Source organism: Carassius carassius, chromosome 47, assembly GCF_963082965.1.
Source record: "Carassius carassius chromosome 47, fCarCar2.1, whole genome shotgun sequence".
Classification (NCBI taxonomy): domain Eukaryota; kingdom Metazoa; phylum Chordata; class Actinopteri; order Cypriniformes; family Cyprinidae; genus Carassius; species Carassius carassius.
Genome location: NC_081801.1, coordinates 15,942,998 through 15,957,904, shown reverse-complemented (window position 1 = coordinate 15,957,904; position 14,907 = coordinate 15,942,998). Strand labels below are relative to the sequence as shown.

The following is a 14,907-nucleotide window of genomic DNA, read 5'->3' as shown; positions in this document are numbered from 1 at the left end:
TTTAACAGCATTCATCAACATTTGATGAATAGGCTATCAATCATTTATCAAGCAGATCCATGGTAGTCAACTGGTGGTCTATTATTTATTTTATACAGTGCTAAAGATAAAATAACTATTTTAAATTAGGGGGTCTTTGAGCAGGATGGGTGGTCCTTGCCTGGGGCCCAAAAGGTTTACAACCCCCTTAAGAAGATTATCGCGTTTAAGATTATATTCAATCAGTCAAATACAGTACAGAAGAACCAAAACACCAGTCAGAATGGATGATTTTATAATAAAAGATAAGTTGCCGTAAATGCAAGATTTCAATTATTTTCAAAACCAGGAACGCCCGATTCAGAGTCGTTTTGTGAGTCGACTCACTTATTCTGAACAGTGACTCTTCGAGCATGTCACGCGCACCGACCACCCACACACTCTACTGAGGAAATGGCCGTGCGCTTTCTGCCCGTAACCAGAAGAATTCACATCGATTTTTGCAGGTTAACACCAAGTGCAGTCAACAGGTAAAGCTTGATTTATCGATTAATATTCACACAAATGTGCTAATAATACGAAAAAACAGGGTTTTGATAACATTATCGCCATTTTAACCGTTTAGAGTGTTGTAAGGTAACGTTAAGCGTCGCTGCTAACTGGCTAACGAGTGAGTTAACGTAACTGTGTAGAGGGACTCAAATCTCAGTTTAACCAATTAATACAACCCAGACGAGTTTAAATTTGGTAATAAACGAAGAACCCGTCGACCGCGGGTATATTGTGTTTTAAAGTCGTTTAGCAAGATTGCGCCATCAATCACATCTGTCACCTCACGTTCACATCTGTGTCTTGCTTTAACTCTTCGTCCTTTCATAATAACGGGCAATTAAATGTAACAGTACTATTATGACCTCTATTTAAACAAGTTAAATGTTTGTTTAGTGTTGTCAAAACTTTACTTTCCGTTGTGTAATCAATCCTATGGCTCATTTACTTTCACAACTATACATGTTAAACGGACTGAAGGTGTAATTATTGGTGATGAATGGTTTGTATTGCATTCTTGTGGTTTCTCTTTGTTCTTGGCACATACATATAAAAAACGGGTCAAACTGACCCTTCTGTTGTCCTAAGAAACTGCAGCCATCTGTGATCATTTGTTTCAAATTTAACCCACTATGAAAATCATAAATTTTTATTAAATTTTTTATCAAATTATAGTTTGTATATGTTTAATATGACAGGATATCATGTCGACAAATTAATGAATCCCATGACCATGAGTATTTTGTTAACTTGTTTTAGGTTAATTGTGGCCATGTTGTGCTATTTCATTCTCATGTTTTAGTTTTAGTCTCTGAAACGGCAGAGCAAATTATTACATGCCAAATATTTTGCTGTGACATTACAAGTGCTGTAGTGTTTTAGAAAAAAAGAAAATGGTCCAAGTGCCCTTTTGGCTTGAGTAACCATAATTTTCGTTGAATCCTGTCAGTAAAAAGTAAAAGCGGAGGGCTAAAGCTTTGAAAATGTAAAAAATCATATTTTGGGATCAAATTCGATTTTTTTTTATTTACTTTGTGTAATATTAATTTCCCAGTCAGATCTTCCTATGTAAAAAATGTTATAAAGAAATGTGTTACATGAGCATTGCAGCAATGTTGAGCAAAAAGCTAAATACCACAATCCAGGGTTCTAAATTAACTTTTTTGATCACCAGCCAATGTGGCTGGTAACTTTCTAAAGTTACCAGCCAATCAGAATTTCCACTAGCCATTTTTTTCCCGGTAAAAATAACAAATTATGAGTGCCACTGAATGCATTTGATCATTTTATTAACATTGTTGGCATGAAAAACACATATAAAGTACAGTGCTTACAACAAAATACACACTGACTCAAATTTAAAATTATTAGTTCCCACCACGAAATTGCTTGTTTTGTTTTTTCTTTCGCTAACTTACATGCGGCAATCCTGACAAAGCATTATGACATTCTTGTGATCAAACACAAGCCATTCATGACCCGTCAGCCATTTGGCATTAAATTTTCTTTTCTTTGTTTCTCTGTCCGTAATACAGAGCCCTGCACGTCACCTATAGGAGAAAAAAATCAATCCGTGGCGACGGTTTTGCAATCCGTCCCCTCAGTTTATAAACCGTACTCACGAATTCATAAACTGTTCCTTCGGTTTAACAAACCGTGCCCACGAATTCCCAATCCGTGCGCTCAGATTTTGTAAACCGTACCCTCGGTTTTTGAATCCGTACTCACGAATTCATAATCCGTGCGCACGCTTTCGCAATCCCATTCCCACGGATTTGTAAACTGACACGCATTTGTGGCTCCGCCCCCACCGGCAGATTCATTTCTGTTTATTAAAGTGTAACTAAACCCCTGCTCAGAGCCTGACTCCACCCACTGACAATATTTGAAAAATGCTGAAAAGTGGGCAGATCACAGCGGAGATACAGGGGACGAACCGAGGGCGGGGCTGAGCGAGTGCGGCGTGATCCTGAGACTCGCAGTGACGGATTGATTGACAGCTGCTGTCAGAGACGCTAAAATGGAGAGTGACTGTAGTGACGCAAGTAGCTTTGCAACAGAGCGATCATTTGAAGTAGAGGACTTTTCTCCCCCACTTTTACCTGAAGTGGAGGATGTCGAGGTGTCTGTTCATATTAATTCGAGCCACTGGCTCAAACTGGGGTCTTAACTCCCGCACCGCGTCGCTTTTCAGCGCAAGCTGTGTGGAGAAGCCCATTTCCACCTCCATTGCGTTGGAGAAGCAATCCCGTGTAAAACGCAGTTTGCACACTCGAGCTCTAGGCGGGAACTTGCGGTCTTCCAGGCCAAATGCATGCAACCACTGGCGCTTAATTTTAAAGTCTGCTGGTAAACTATGCAGTCCAGCAGTGCTGTCACAACCAGCAACACACCTCCGTACCATCCTGACCACTGTACTAAATACAGATAAATCTACGCTAACTTGAAGATCTAAATAACTCTATAATTGCTATGATAAATAGATGCTATATTAGTCTATCCTGGTCGTTACCAATACTCGCAATTCCAGCTCCTGACTCACTACAGTGATTTTGATGGTTTTATACTGCCAAGGGCGTGGTAGCTCGTACCAAGGGGCGTGGTGAGCTGGAAACTGCTTACGTCACCTGCCACCGCTTACGTCACTTGCCACCGCAACATCCAATAAGAAAAATCAACTGCAGTAGCCACCGTTCAACCTGAAGAGGGCAGCACTCACACGTTTTTGCACCATATATTATAGAATTAAAACACTTTATACTCAAATGTCAAAAAAGTTACTCGAATCAATGAACAGCACTAATAAAGCCCCATTCTTATAGATCATTAACTAAAAAAAGTTGGTTTAGGGTTTAGTTACTCTTTAAACATTATTTTTCATAGTATCCAACGAGACCACGATCAGAATTCAAAAAATAGTCTTCTTTTTAGCGTTTATTTTACATTAATCACCAATAGGATAAGACACAGCCGCCTGTGTTTTATGGCCAAAAAAATAAACGCTAAAAAGAAGAAAATAAGGGTAAAAAGCAATACAAAACAAATAATATGCCGGTTATGTTTTCATTCCTTTTCTCTCTAACTGAATGCAATGTTATTTTTGGCCTAATTATTTAATAATAATATTAACAGTGAAGCATGCATCTAACTCCGGCAGGTGGGGTGGGGTGGATGGAGCTTAGTATAATAAAATCACAAAAATAAGTCTTCATGTTAAGAAAGAATTGTACACAAGCATTTCCAAAACTGTCAAAGGTTATTTAGAAATAAAGCAATTCATGAATTATTTTATGACAAACATTTTTACTGTCTTGTAATCATTTATTTAGCCTACAAATTAAAATTATACAAATAACTTTCTTTTTATTTTTATCATTATTATATATTATTATACAGGTTATGCATAAGAATCTTTTATCCAAAACAACTTACAAAAGAGGAAAAATAATTACTCCAGAGTCAGTCACAATGGCAGGTTTATTGTACAATAATAATCAAGTGCTATTATAAGATTATCACAAATTTAACAAGATTTTGATCTTTCTTATTAAATCTTTGTATTCCACCTCGTACTACACTTGATAGAGAATCGCTTAAGACACTTTGCTGTAGACCCATTCCACATAATAATATTCATTAAAACTGTATGTTAACACGTAGGAGCTTGCTGCATGAATCTGTGAGTACGGTTTACAAATCCATGGGAACGGATTGCGAAAGTGTGCGCGCAGGTTATGAATTCGTGGGTACAGATTCAAAAACCGAGGGTGCGGTTTACAAAATCTGAGCGCACGGATTGGAAATTCGTGGGCACGGTTTGTTAAACCGAAGGAACGGTTTATGAATTCGTGAGTACGGTTTATAAACTGAGGGGATGGATTGCAAAACCGTCGCCACGGATTGATTGTTTTTTCTCCTACAGGTGATGTGCGGGGCTCCGTAATATCCTCATCCCCTGCCTCGTTCCTCTTTTCGCCCCCAGAATCGGTCCCAACCACCGCCGCATTTAGTTTAATCTTCATTTTTTTCTTTAATAGCTAACTCCCTCCTCTTTCAGTCGATGTTCCCTGCTCTGGCTCCATTCGTTCTTCTTCCCTGTGTTTTCTGATGGACGCTCTATTCGTTTCCATGTTTTTTCACGCTGGTTTTAACTGCAAACTGCGTGCAGCCAATGGGCATATGAAACGTCATTACGTAGCTTTACAGCACAGTGTTCATGGGAAATGTAGGAAGTGCTGCCAGGGGATAAATGACCAAGAACAGAGACTCATGCCATGGATCACCAGCCAAACTGGCTAGTAAGTTTTAATTAACACCCGCCAAAATTAATTTTAACCCGCATTTGGCGGGTGTTAATTTAGAACCCTGCCACAATCCTTTAAATAGTTAAGAAAAAAAGAAAAATTAGCTTACCATCAGGCCATCCAAGATGTGAGTTTTTTTTCGACATCAGAACAGATTAGGAGAAATTTAGCATTAATTTAAATGTACCACATACTCCCCAGTGGATCCTCTGCAGTGAATGGGTGCTGTCAGAATGAGTCCAAACAGCTAATACATACATAACAATAATCCACAAGTAATCCACATGACTCCAATCCATCAGTGTGTGAAGCAAAAAACTGAAGTATTGAATGTGAATTACTTGTGGATTTTTGTAACATTTTTATCAGCTGTTTGATAATCTCATTCTGATTGCACCCATTCACTGCAGTGTAAAAATTGTATTTTTGTCTCATATACACACACATACATACATGTGTGTGTATATATATATATATATATATATATATATATATATATATATATATATATATATATATATATATATATAGGCTTTAGAAGCTGTCTAATAAAAAATAAAATGCATATTTTGAAGTAGGTGATCACGGTGTTCATGTTTTCTTTGCTCCAGGTCCGTCGTAGGCCTCTTCAGCACTGCAGCAGAGCATCGTAGTGCTGGTGATGACTGCCATGGTGATGATGGAGATGACGACCACAGTCACTCTGTGACACATGTCAGAGCTTTAGAGATAAGAGCTAGAAAACTGGAAGAGCAAGTTCACGACCTCACTGTAAGTTCAAAATGTGTGAGAAAGCAAATTAATTAAGGGGTTCAGTTCCAATTTAAAAAGGCAGATAAGAGTACCGCAGTTTATGGGAGCTGCTGGTATTCTAAAATCACTCCTGTTACTGCAAACCGCTAAACAGAAGAGCCGAACTGCCTTTACAAATACAGGCCTGTGCAGTGTTCAGTTTTTAACTGGTTGTAGTCAGGTAAAAAACACGTACCAGCATTGTGTCATCGTTCATTCCTCAAGCCAAGAACAGGTTCTGGCTTCCAAATGTGAACAATTCTGGTGGAAAAGGGGCATTTGTAAGCTATTGTAGCTTTTTAAGAAACTAAACTCATTCATGATGGAAAACATGTCATTTAGAGTTTAAATATATGTATATGGTTTTCTGGAGTACATGCAACATTAAAATATAACTATCAACTGCTATGTCGATCTGGTCAGTATTTGGTAATTTTAGGGTTATTTTCATTGATAAATATCATTGATTTACTGCCTGAGAGTGATGTCAGTGGATAATGCAACATTTTTAGTCAAATTCAAATAATTATTGTAAATTTAATTAAATTAAAATTTATGCATTTAGCAGACACTTTTATCCAAAGCGACTTACAGTGTATTCAGGCTATCAATTTTTACATATCATGTGTTCCCGGGGAATTGAACCCCCAACCTTGCGCTTTGCTCTACCAATTGAGCTACAGGAACACAATACATTGTACACTTACATTGTAGTCACACAGTTGTACTCAATTGTTATAATTAAATTGTATATAATAGCTAATGCTATATTTGTAATTTGGTTATTTTTTTGCTTTTGGCAATTATTAATCAAACTTTTTGTGCTTTTCACAGGAGAGATACAAACGAGCCCTAGCTGACTCAGACAATGTCAGAAGAAGAACACAGAAGTTTGTAGAGGATGCCAAACTATTTGGTAACTTCAATTTAGCTGCAAATAATAGCTGTTCACATTGCATTATTATAGCAGCATTACATGAAACATTATGCTCTTCCTAAAGGCATTCAGAGTTTCTGCCGTGACATTGTGGAAGTGGCAGACCTGTTGGAGAAGGTTGAGGAGAGAGATGGAGTACAGCAGCTAACACAATACCTGGCACACATACAGGGACGGCTGCAGTTCATCTTCACCAAACATGGACTGGAGAAGATGAGCCCTGTGGGATCCACCTACGACCCATATCAGCATGAAATCGTCTGTCATACTCCAGCAGAGGGAGTGGAGCCCAGCACCATAGCCGTGGTGAAGCAAGACGGTTACATGCTCCATGGACGTACCATTCGGCACGCCCTTGTGGGTATAGCTGTGAAGACACAGGAGTAGTGACAGGACCTTAGTTCAGTCCTCTCCTGCTTGTGTTTCTCACACTCTTAGCATGTACAATACCAGTGTTCTTACATCTCTAGACAACTACACATTTGGCTCATTCGTTGAAGTAATGGTTATTTATATGTATTTATAAATGTTGTTTTTTTTGTTTTGTTTTTTCTAACTTGTAATTTACACAAATTAATCAGGCTTTTTGTTTTGTTTTTTGAACCCCTGATTCACAGAATGTCCAATGCCCATTTAATGTTTGGAAAGATTCATTATTGTCTTGTGTGTGTTCAAGACACTACATTTGTAGTGTAATAAGAATTGTGGGGTTAAATTGACCTGGAAAATGCACTTTACTCCTTGTCATGGTTTCTGTAAGTGATTAGTTGTTTTGGAGCTTAAGGGGAAAAGCGGTAATGACTTTTATAAGAAAGTAAAACTTTACAATACGATTCTATATGATTAACACTAGTTAATGAGTTAACAATGAACAGCCATGTTTACAGCATTCATTGATCTTGATTGATGGTAATTTAAGAATATACATTCTACTAAATATTAGTTCATAATGCATCATACTAACATTGACCAATGTTAACGCATAGAATATTATTGTAATGTTATCAGAAAGTCTGTCTGCTGTGTCAAGGAAGTGTTATAGGCCACCAGTACCCAAAACAAAATGCTATGTTTTCTCTTTTAGAGTGGAGAAATGCACATAAGATAAATATGTATCCAAAGTGGAATAGAACAAAATGTTATTTGGGAGATAAAATGAACATAAAAATATTTATATGTATATATTTTTTTGTAATAGTTTGCCCTTATTTTGTCTTTTTTTCTTTTGTAGAAGAAAAACTGTGAGTTATTTTCTTTAAAACTATAAAGTTTTTTTTTACAGAAGTAGTCGTTGTAAATTTTGCAGACAATTAGTTTTGAATGTGTGTGTGCATGGCAAGATGTTTTGACTGAATAAAATCTAATCATTTGATAATTCTGTGCTCTAGGGGTCAGTATGTACAACTATAACTATCAGAACGTGCCAGTGTTGCCAAGTCCGTGGTTTTCCCGCTGGATTGAGCTACATTAACACTGTCACCGCCGGTTGCTTTTCATGTCCGTGGGTTGAAGAGACCCCAATAACGTGATTATTTAGCCCCTATGATGAGAAATTTACTGGAGGATCCTCGGCGAAAAACGTTATTTTAACCCCATAATGAGATTTTTTATTATTATCCGGGAACCCCCGTCGAAACGCCATTGGGCTAGTTTTGAGTAGCGATTGGGAGGGTTTTGTTGCGAAAACCTGGCAACCCTGGGATGTGCCGAGAATGACTGAAACACCGGAAACACGGTCAGATTTTTAGATTTTCCGCACGTGTGTTCTCAGGCAACAAAATCTCAAGTTAAACTCTTAAGTTTGTTTCACATATTTTTAGCGAACCATGACGAAGGTAAAGAGGGAGAAAACTGGTGAAGAGGAGACTGGGGGAACAGAGAAATCATATCAAGAATTAATAGCTAATGTAAACCCAATCGCAAACCCGCTTGCATCGCGTAAACTAAGCAAGAAGCTCTACAAGTGCGTCAAAAAAGGTAAAATATAGTTCAGAGTACTTTTTTTCTATAACTAAGCTATAGGACATTTGAATCTGAATAAAATGTATTAAATGTGGTTATATAGTTTTATTGTTAAAGAGAGCCACGTGGCTGCAGTGAGCTAATATAAATGTTCTTCATTATTTTGTACAGCGGCTAAAATCAAACAGATCCGACGAGGTGTAAAAGAGGTACAGAAGTTCATCAACAAAGGAGAGAGAGGGTAAGGCGAGATTTATTTGATCAATCAGTCACTGGTCGATCAGGTCACAGTGATGTTTGTTATTTGAACACTTTTTCTGTCATCTTGCAGTATTGTGGTGTTTGCTGGAGACACTCTTCCCATCGAGGTGTATTGTCACTTACCAATCATGTGTGAAGACAAAAACATGCCTTATGCTTACGTGCCATCTAAAGTTGTAAGTTCATTAGAACGGTTTATGATACTATATTTGCCTTTCTAAGTCAAATAGGGTACAGAGTTACAATACACACGTTTTTCTCTTTCTGCAGGATTTGGGTTCATCAGCTGGATCAAAGCGTCCCACCTGTGTTATCATGATCAAACCACATGATGAATATCAAGAAGCCTATGATGAGTGTCTGGAGGAAGTCACGTCTCTGCCAAAACCAATCTGAGGACACTTGGATGTTTTATTTTAGTTTTTAAAAGAGTGTTTGAATGTATCAAATCAGATTAGAATGGCTGTGAGGGACATCATGGTGTTGGTGTTCACCAGTGTGTATCTCATGTCATGTAGAGACTGAACCCAGTTCTGGATTGGCTTCTTTTTGCTGAAAGAAGCACAAATGTATGATAGCAGTTGCTTAAACGAAGCGTGAGTTCATGTCACCTGACAGTGGATGGAGCTGTTGTGTTTCTCAGTGTTTGACACTATTGGTCTTGTTTGTTTGTTGTATGTTTGATGTATTGGTTTATTTTTCGTTTTTCTTAACCGCTTTGGGGTAGTGGTTAAGAAAGAGAGCTCCAAGCTCTGTCAAAATAAACCTTAATTGTTTTTACCATTTTAGTGTATCTTTACAAAAACATTTATAGTTCCTAAAATCTGGATGTTCAGTTTTAAAATGCAGTGCTATGAATATTGAAAAATCATCAAAATAAAATCGTAGAATGCGTTCTCCACAGAATACCATGCATATGCGTTCTAAGAGAATGAATCGGAGTTATTGGGCTCATGTACTTCAACGTTATTTTAAAACAAACGTGTTTGATCTGCCTATGTTAAAATCACACTAAAATGTGTGTGTGTGTGTGTATATAATATTAAGAGATTTTATATTTAAAAAGATCATACAAAATAAAACAAGATCTGGAAACATTAAGATGCATAAAAAAAATTATGAACCGTTAGACCAATATGTAACGTTGATGACTTTTCCTCTGTCTTAGATGGCATGATGTTAATGCATATTTCATATTATGTTCTGTAAGACATCAGCACAATGGTGTGGGCAATGTACTTGTTTTTCAGACATCTAAGTTTTGCATGGTGCGACATATTTATTAATGAGATTTGGCAACAAATCAGGCTGCACTTGATGTGCACTCATACTGAGATCTATAGTAAACATTGTCTCACATTCTCAAAACTATTTATACTTTTCCTTTATATACATTATTATGCCTACTGTGTATTGCATTTGTTTTGCGTTTACAAAAACTAAAATAATCTGTCCATAAATTAACATAGAAAATAGGTTGTACAATGGACTGAAACAACGTTTGACAAACTAATGTAAAAGGAAACGCTATATAACGGTTTTGGCAACAGTCCACATGGTGGCAGTATTGTCCTTCCATTCGAAGTTACTTCTAGTATCCACCAAGCCTTAACACACTCCTCACTTAAGTTCATTGTATGTATGCGGTGTATTGTATCAAGACATGATAGATATCCTTAATCATTCTCATGTGTTTACTTAAAGCTCATTACTGTAATAGAATATGACCATAAGCAGAGCAGGGCCCCTTTGTTTGGTGCAGCAACACAGTGTGTTAGGTGTTGAAACTGATAAACAGACTCCACTGCGAGACTCTTTCGTTTCCCTAGGCCCAGGTTCCTGGTGCTGGTTCAGTCTGTGTTGACATCTTAAATATTTAATACAGAAATGTTCTTACTCCCATGATGTTTGTTGTTTTTTTTTTGGCAAATATTACTCCCAAATCATGTATAAAAGCACAAGAGAGGGCTTTGAGTCCATCAGTTTGCTAAAACCTGAGCACTGGACGGTTGCCACTTCAGACTACTGCCACTGCATCCATGATAAAGACATCAAGCATGGAAGACATGGATAATACAGCTTCACATTTCATCGTTTCGGAATATATATATGTTTGGCTTGTCTTTTGAGGTACTGTGAGCACAGTTATTCCACCAGGTCTGAGGAGGTACTTGGAGGAGAGGAACTTATGTGCTGGAAGAACAGCAACGATAACGATTAATTTTTTTTTAAGTTATTTCAGGAAATGCAGATGAATTCTGATTGGATTTTAGATTTTTTGTGTGTGTGTGTGTGTGTGTTTTGGAGCTTCATTGCTGAACTCGTTATCATAATATGTGTAACCGGACACAGGTATTGGCTATTGAACTGTATTTGTTTCTTAATGGATGAAGATCTTGGTAGGACAGTGACTGCATTAATGCATAAAATGTCCAATGTCATGCAAATGTCCTTCCTGTGAGCCACATTCCAGGCCACGTGTTCACCTATTTACTCCCAACAGCGGGACATGGTCTGACCTGAGTCACCTGTGTCCAGGGGGATGGTGACACTGCAGTGCCATGAGTTTACCAAACAAGCTTTAAAGTTCAGCCATGTTTTAGTGTACACACTTCAAAGTGACGCCAGTGTTTAATATGGGCACTGGAGGATAAACAGACCAAAGGAATGGAAAAATAAATTGAAGTAATTTATTATTTTAGCTACAGAGGTGTGAAATTGTTTGCCTGCATTGTAACACCACTAACTAGGGGTTCTTGCTAAGGTAAGCATCACTATTGCTATTTGAACAAACACTTAATTGTCAGCGTAAAACAGGCGCAAATGATTCCTCAAGTTATGCGAGTTGCTGAGGATTGAGGAGTTGTTAGATCTTCATTTTCATGCAATGGATAATACAATAAAAAAATAAAAAAACATGAGCCATATCTAAGCAGAATAGCATTGACACTTGGAGCACATTGCCGAAAAACAAGACAAGACAAAACAAATACAGAATATCACTGAAAGTTTATATGTGGAACACCCTGAAACCAAAAACAAAAATAAAAAACAAACCATAAAAAAATAAAATATATAGAATATTAGGGGAAGGCGTGGCCTAATGGTTAGTGAGTTTGACTCCTAACCCTAGGGTTGTGGGTTCGAATCTTGGGCCAGCAATACCACGACTTAGGTGTCCTTGAGCAAAGCATTGAACCCCCAACTGCTCCCTGGGCACTGCAGCATAAATGGCTGCCCACTGCTCCGGGTGTGTGTTCACAGTGTGTGTGTGTGTTCACTGCTCTGTGTGTGTGCATTTCGGATGGGTCAAATGCAGAGCACAAATTCTGAGTATGGGTCACCATACTTGGCTGAATGTCACGTCACTTTCATTATTTAGACTTTAGGTGGGGAGTGCCTTGCTGGAAAGACAACAAAACAAACAAAACAAAACAAAAAGTTTTAATTGATCTTCGTTAGATGGTTTTAGAGGGATTTTAGGCACTTTAGGCACTTGTCATCTGGACAGGTTGAAAGACCAGCATAAACCACATAGCAAACAACCAAAACACCCTAGCAACCACATATTAATATGCTAAAACCCACTCTGAACAACTTAGCAACCCATTATGGCAGTCACAACACATTAACATTGTATTGGTACAATTTGTACATTGGAAATGTAGTTATACAGAAAGACCTTCACACGATTATGGGTTTATTTAAATTTTTTAGCCTAATTTCACAATTGTCCTGATGTCACAGCACAGAAAAAAAGGCACTGTAACAGAAAGATTGAGAAAACCAATGTACAGTTTTCGTCTATCATTTCATGTTTGCCTTTATCTCCCAAATCTCCACACATTTTCTTTTTCTTTTTTTTTTTCTGCTGTCATTTTTCTGTTGACATGTTTAACGTACCAAGTTGGCTGTTTGAGATGCAAGGCAGGAGGATGCAGGTCCCGGCTCATCTATGTCTTTTCCAGGGCTTGGCACTGCCCTTGCCTGTGTTTAGGGTGTCAACAAGCACCTGCTGCCTGCCGTCCCCTCTCGAACATCAGCACGCGCCACCGTGACACCCCCTCAACCCTCACCCGCTTCACCCTGCCAGCTCTAACCGCTTCATGTCATATATCGTTCTTATAAATCAACACGTCGGACTCACTGCTGTGTGTACAACTGGAGCATTACTTTAACAGTTCTGCGCATGTTCTTGTGTGGTCCATCTTTTCTTCCCCTTTCTCTTAAGTCTGGGACAGTTTCTATTCCAGACAGGTGCTGGTGATCAAGCAGGTGTAGCAGGAGATTTACTGATTTCATCGTATACTGTTGAGCAATAATTCTGAGCCTGGGGCGCGAGGCAGGTAAATCCTCCGACCTCCTGCACCCTCCGAGGAGCGACAGACAAGAGCAGAACCCCAGTCAGCACCACAGAAAGAGAAATGCTAGAGGAGGAACATTTTCCTGTTTTAGGGTAGAAATTCTATTTCAAGTTTCAATTAGGTTTATGTTTCCAATTGAAATTTGCCCTACCTTTCAAATGTTCAAATATTGACACTACCTTTCAAAATTTTGGGATTGTTAAGATTTTTATGTTATTGAAATTAGTTTCTTATACTTGTCACAAGGCTGCATGTATTTGTTAAAAATAAAGTAAAAACGTTTTTTTTTTTAAATATTTTCTTTTGTGATATACTGTAAAATGTGATTTAATTCTGTGATAGCATAGCTTAATTTTCAGCAGGAATTCATAAATCTAATATCTAATAATTTACTGCTGTAAAAACATTAGTTCAACACTTATTATCAGTGTTGAAAACAGCTGTGCTGCTAAATATTTTTGTGGAAACAATGTCTCTACTGTGACTTTTGATCAGTTTGTTGAATATTAACGAATGTATTAATGTCTGAAAATAAAAATAAATGAGTAAAAACGTTCTAAGCCCAAACTTTTGAATGCCTGTGTATATGTGGTCAGTGAAAATTTTAATATACAGCACTAATTATATGAAATATCTATTTTAAAAATGCAAAAATATAATACAAAATAGTATTATATTATATTTGAATATGCAATATTATATTATATTTTACTAACATACATAATAAATTAAATGTATAAAGTACATTTTACATGTATATACAAGTATATATTTCAAATACAGATTTCATATAAATTATATAAATAGTATAAATATTTTTTATAAAAATTATACAATATCATATAAATATAAATAGTAAAATACATAAAATCTTTATATATGCGTTTTAAATTTAATTTATTTCTCTATTGAATTTTAATATGTTTAGTCAAATAAAATTAACAAAAGAACAGTGTTCCAATTTTGCGATCCTAAAGTGAATTTATTTGATTTATTTCAGTTAAGTCAACATCAAATGTCTCAGGGACTTTTCAAGTAAAAAACTTTGGTCATATGGGGTTTGTGAGAAAAAAAAGAGGTCTAACTACTGAGACATAGTGTTTGCATAAAGAACTAATAAAGGGTCATGCTTAATTGCTCATTGTAGAGGCCAAAATATTTAAATGAAAAGAGAGGAGAGATGGACATATAATAGAAAGATCAGAGGGCAGTGAATTCTAACACTTGAGCGGTTCGAAGAATATCCTTTAGAGCTGGCTTTTAACACCGAGATGTCGCGTCAGGCTTAAGATCAACCAACTCTGTTAGAGCTGCATAAAAAGCAGCAGCTTGACCTCTATTTGCATAACAGTGACATTTTTGTTTGTATTCCAAAGCTTATATTTGTGTGAGTGTGTGTGTGTGTGTGTGTGTGTGTATCGGGTTATTGGGATGTCAATGTGCCATCGGGACGGCCTTGAGGCGACCGGGGGCTTGTGAGGGCACGTTCTCCACCTCTGACAGCCATGCAGTTCATAAACTCCTGTCATCCAATTCACTCTTGAATGCACATCCACTCCCATTTGGAGATCAGGGTCTAACAAAAGAAAGCCACCACTGACAAATGAGAAACCGCTAGAGTCAAGCATGTGCAGAAGCTCACTGTACAATAGAGAATGTTCCAAGACAAATCCAAAACAAATAAATGTCATTCTATTTCAACACCCAGTTCTGTTAGTTTGTCATTGGGTGTTTATAAAACACTCAAGGCACTCCTCTC

At 37.4% G+C, this 14,907-nt stretch overlaps 2 protein-coding genes across 2 annotated transcripts; both read left to right on the top strand.

Moving 5' to 3' along the window:
- The first annotated feature begins 351 nt into the window (after nucleotides 1-351).
- Nucleotides 352-7,934, top strand: grpel2 (GrpE-like 2, mitochondrial). The gene is made up of 4 exons (XM_059541640.1): nucleotides 352-509; nucleotides 5,444-5,603; nucleotides 6,459-6,540; nucleotides 6,626-7,934. The coding sequence occupies exons 1-4, from the start codon at nucleotides 433-435 to the stop codon at nucleotides 6,946-6,948; spliced, it is 642 nt and encodes a 213-aa protein (XP_059397623.1). The 5' UTR covers nucleotides 352-432; the 3' UTR covers nucleotides 6,949-7,934.
- Nucleotides 7,935-8,296: 362 nt separating this feature from the next.
- Nucleotides 8,297-9,720, top strand: nhp2 (NHP2 ribonucleoprotein homolog (yeast)). The gene is made up of 4 exons (XM_059541641.1): nucleotides 8,297-8,538; nucleotides 8,695-8,764; nucleotides 8,855-8,960; nucleotides 9,055-9,720. Exons 1-4 carry the CDS (start codon nucleotides 8,388-8,390, stop codon nucleotides 9,178-9,180), a joined length of 453 nt encoding a protein of 150 aa, XP_059397624.1. The 5' UTR covers nucleotides 8,297-8,387; the 3' UTR covers nucleotides 9,181-9,720.
- The last annotated feature ends 5,187 nt before the right edge of the window (nucleotides 9,721-14,907 follow it).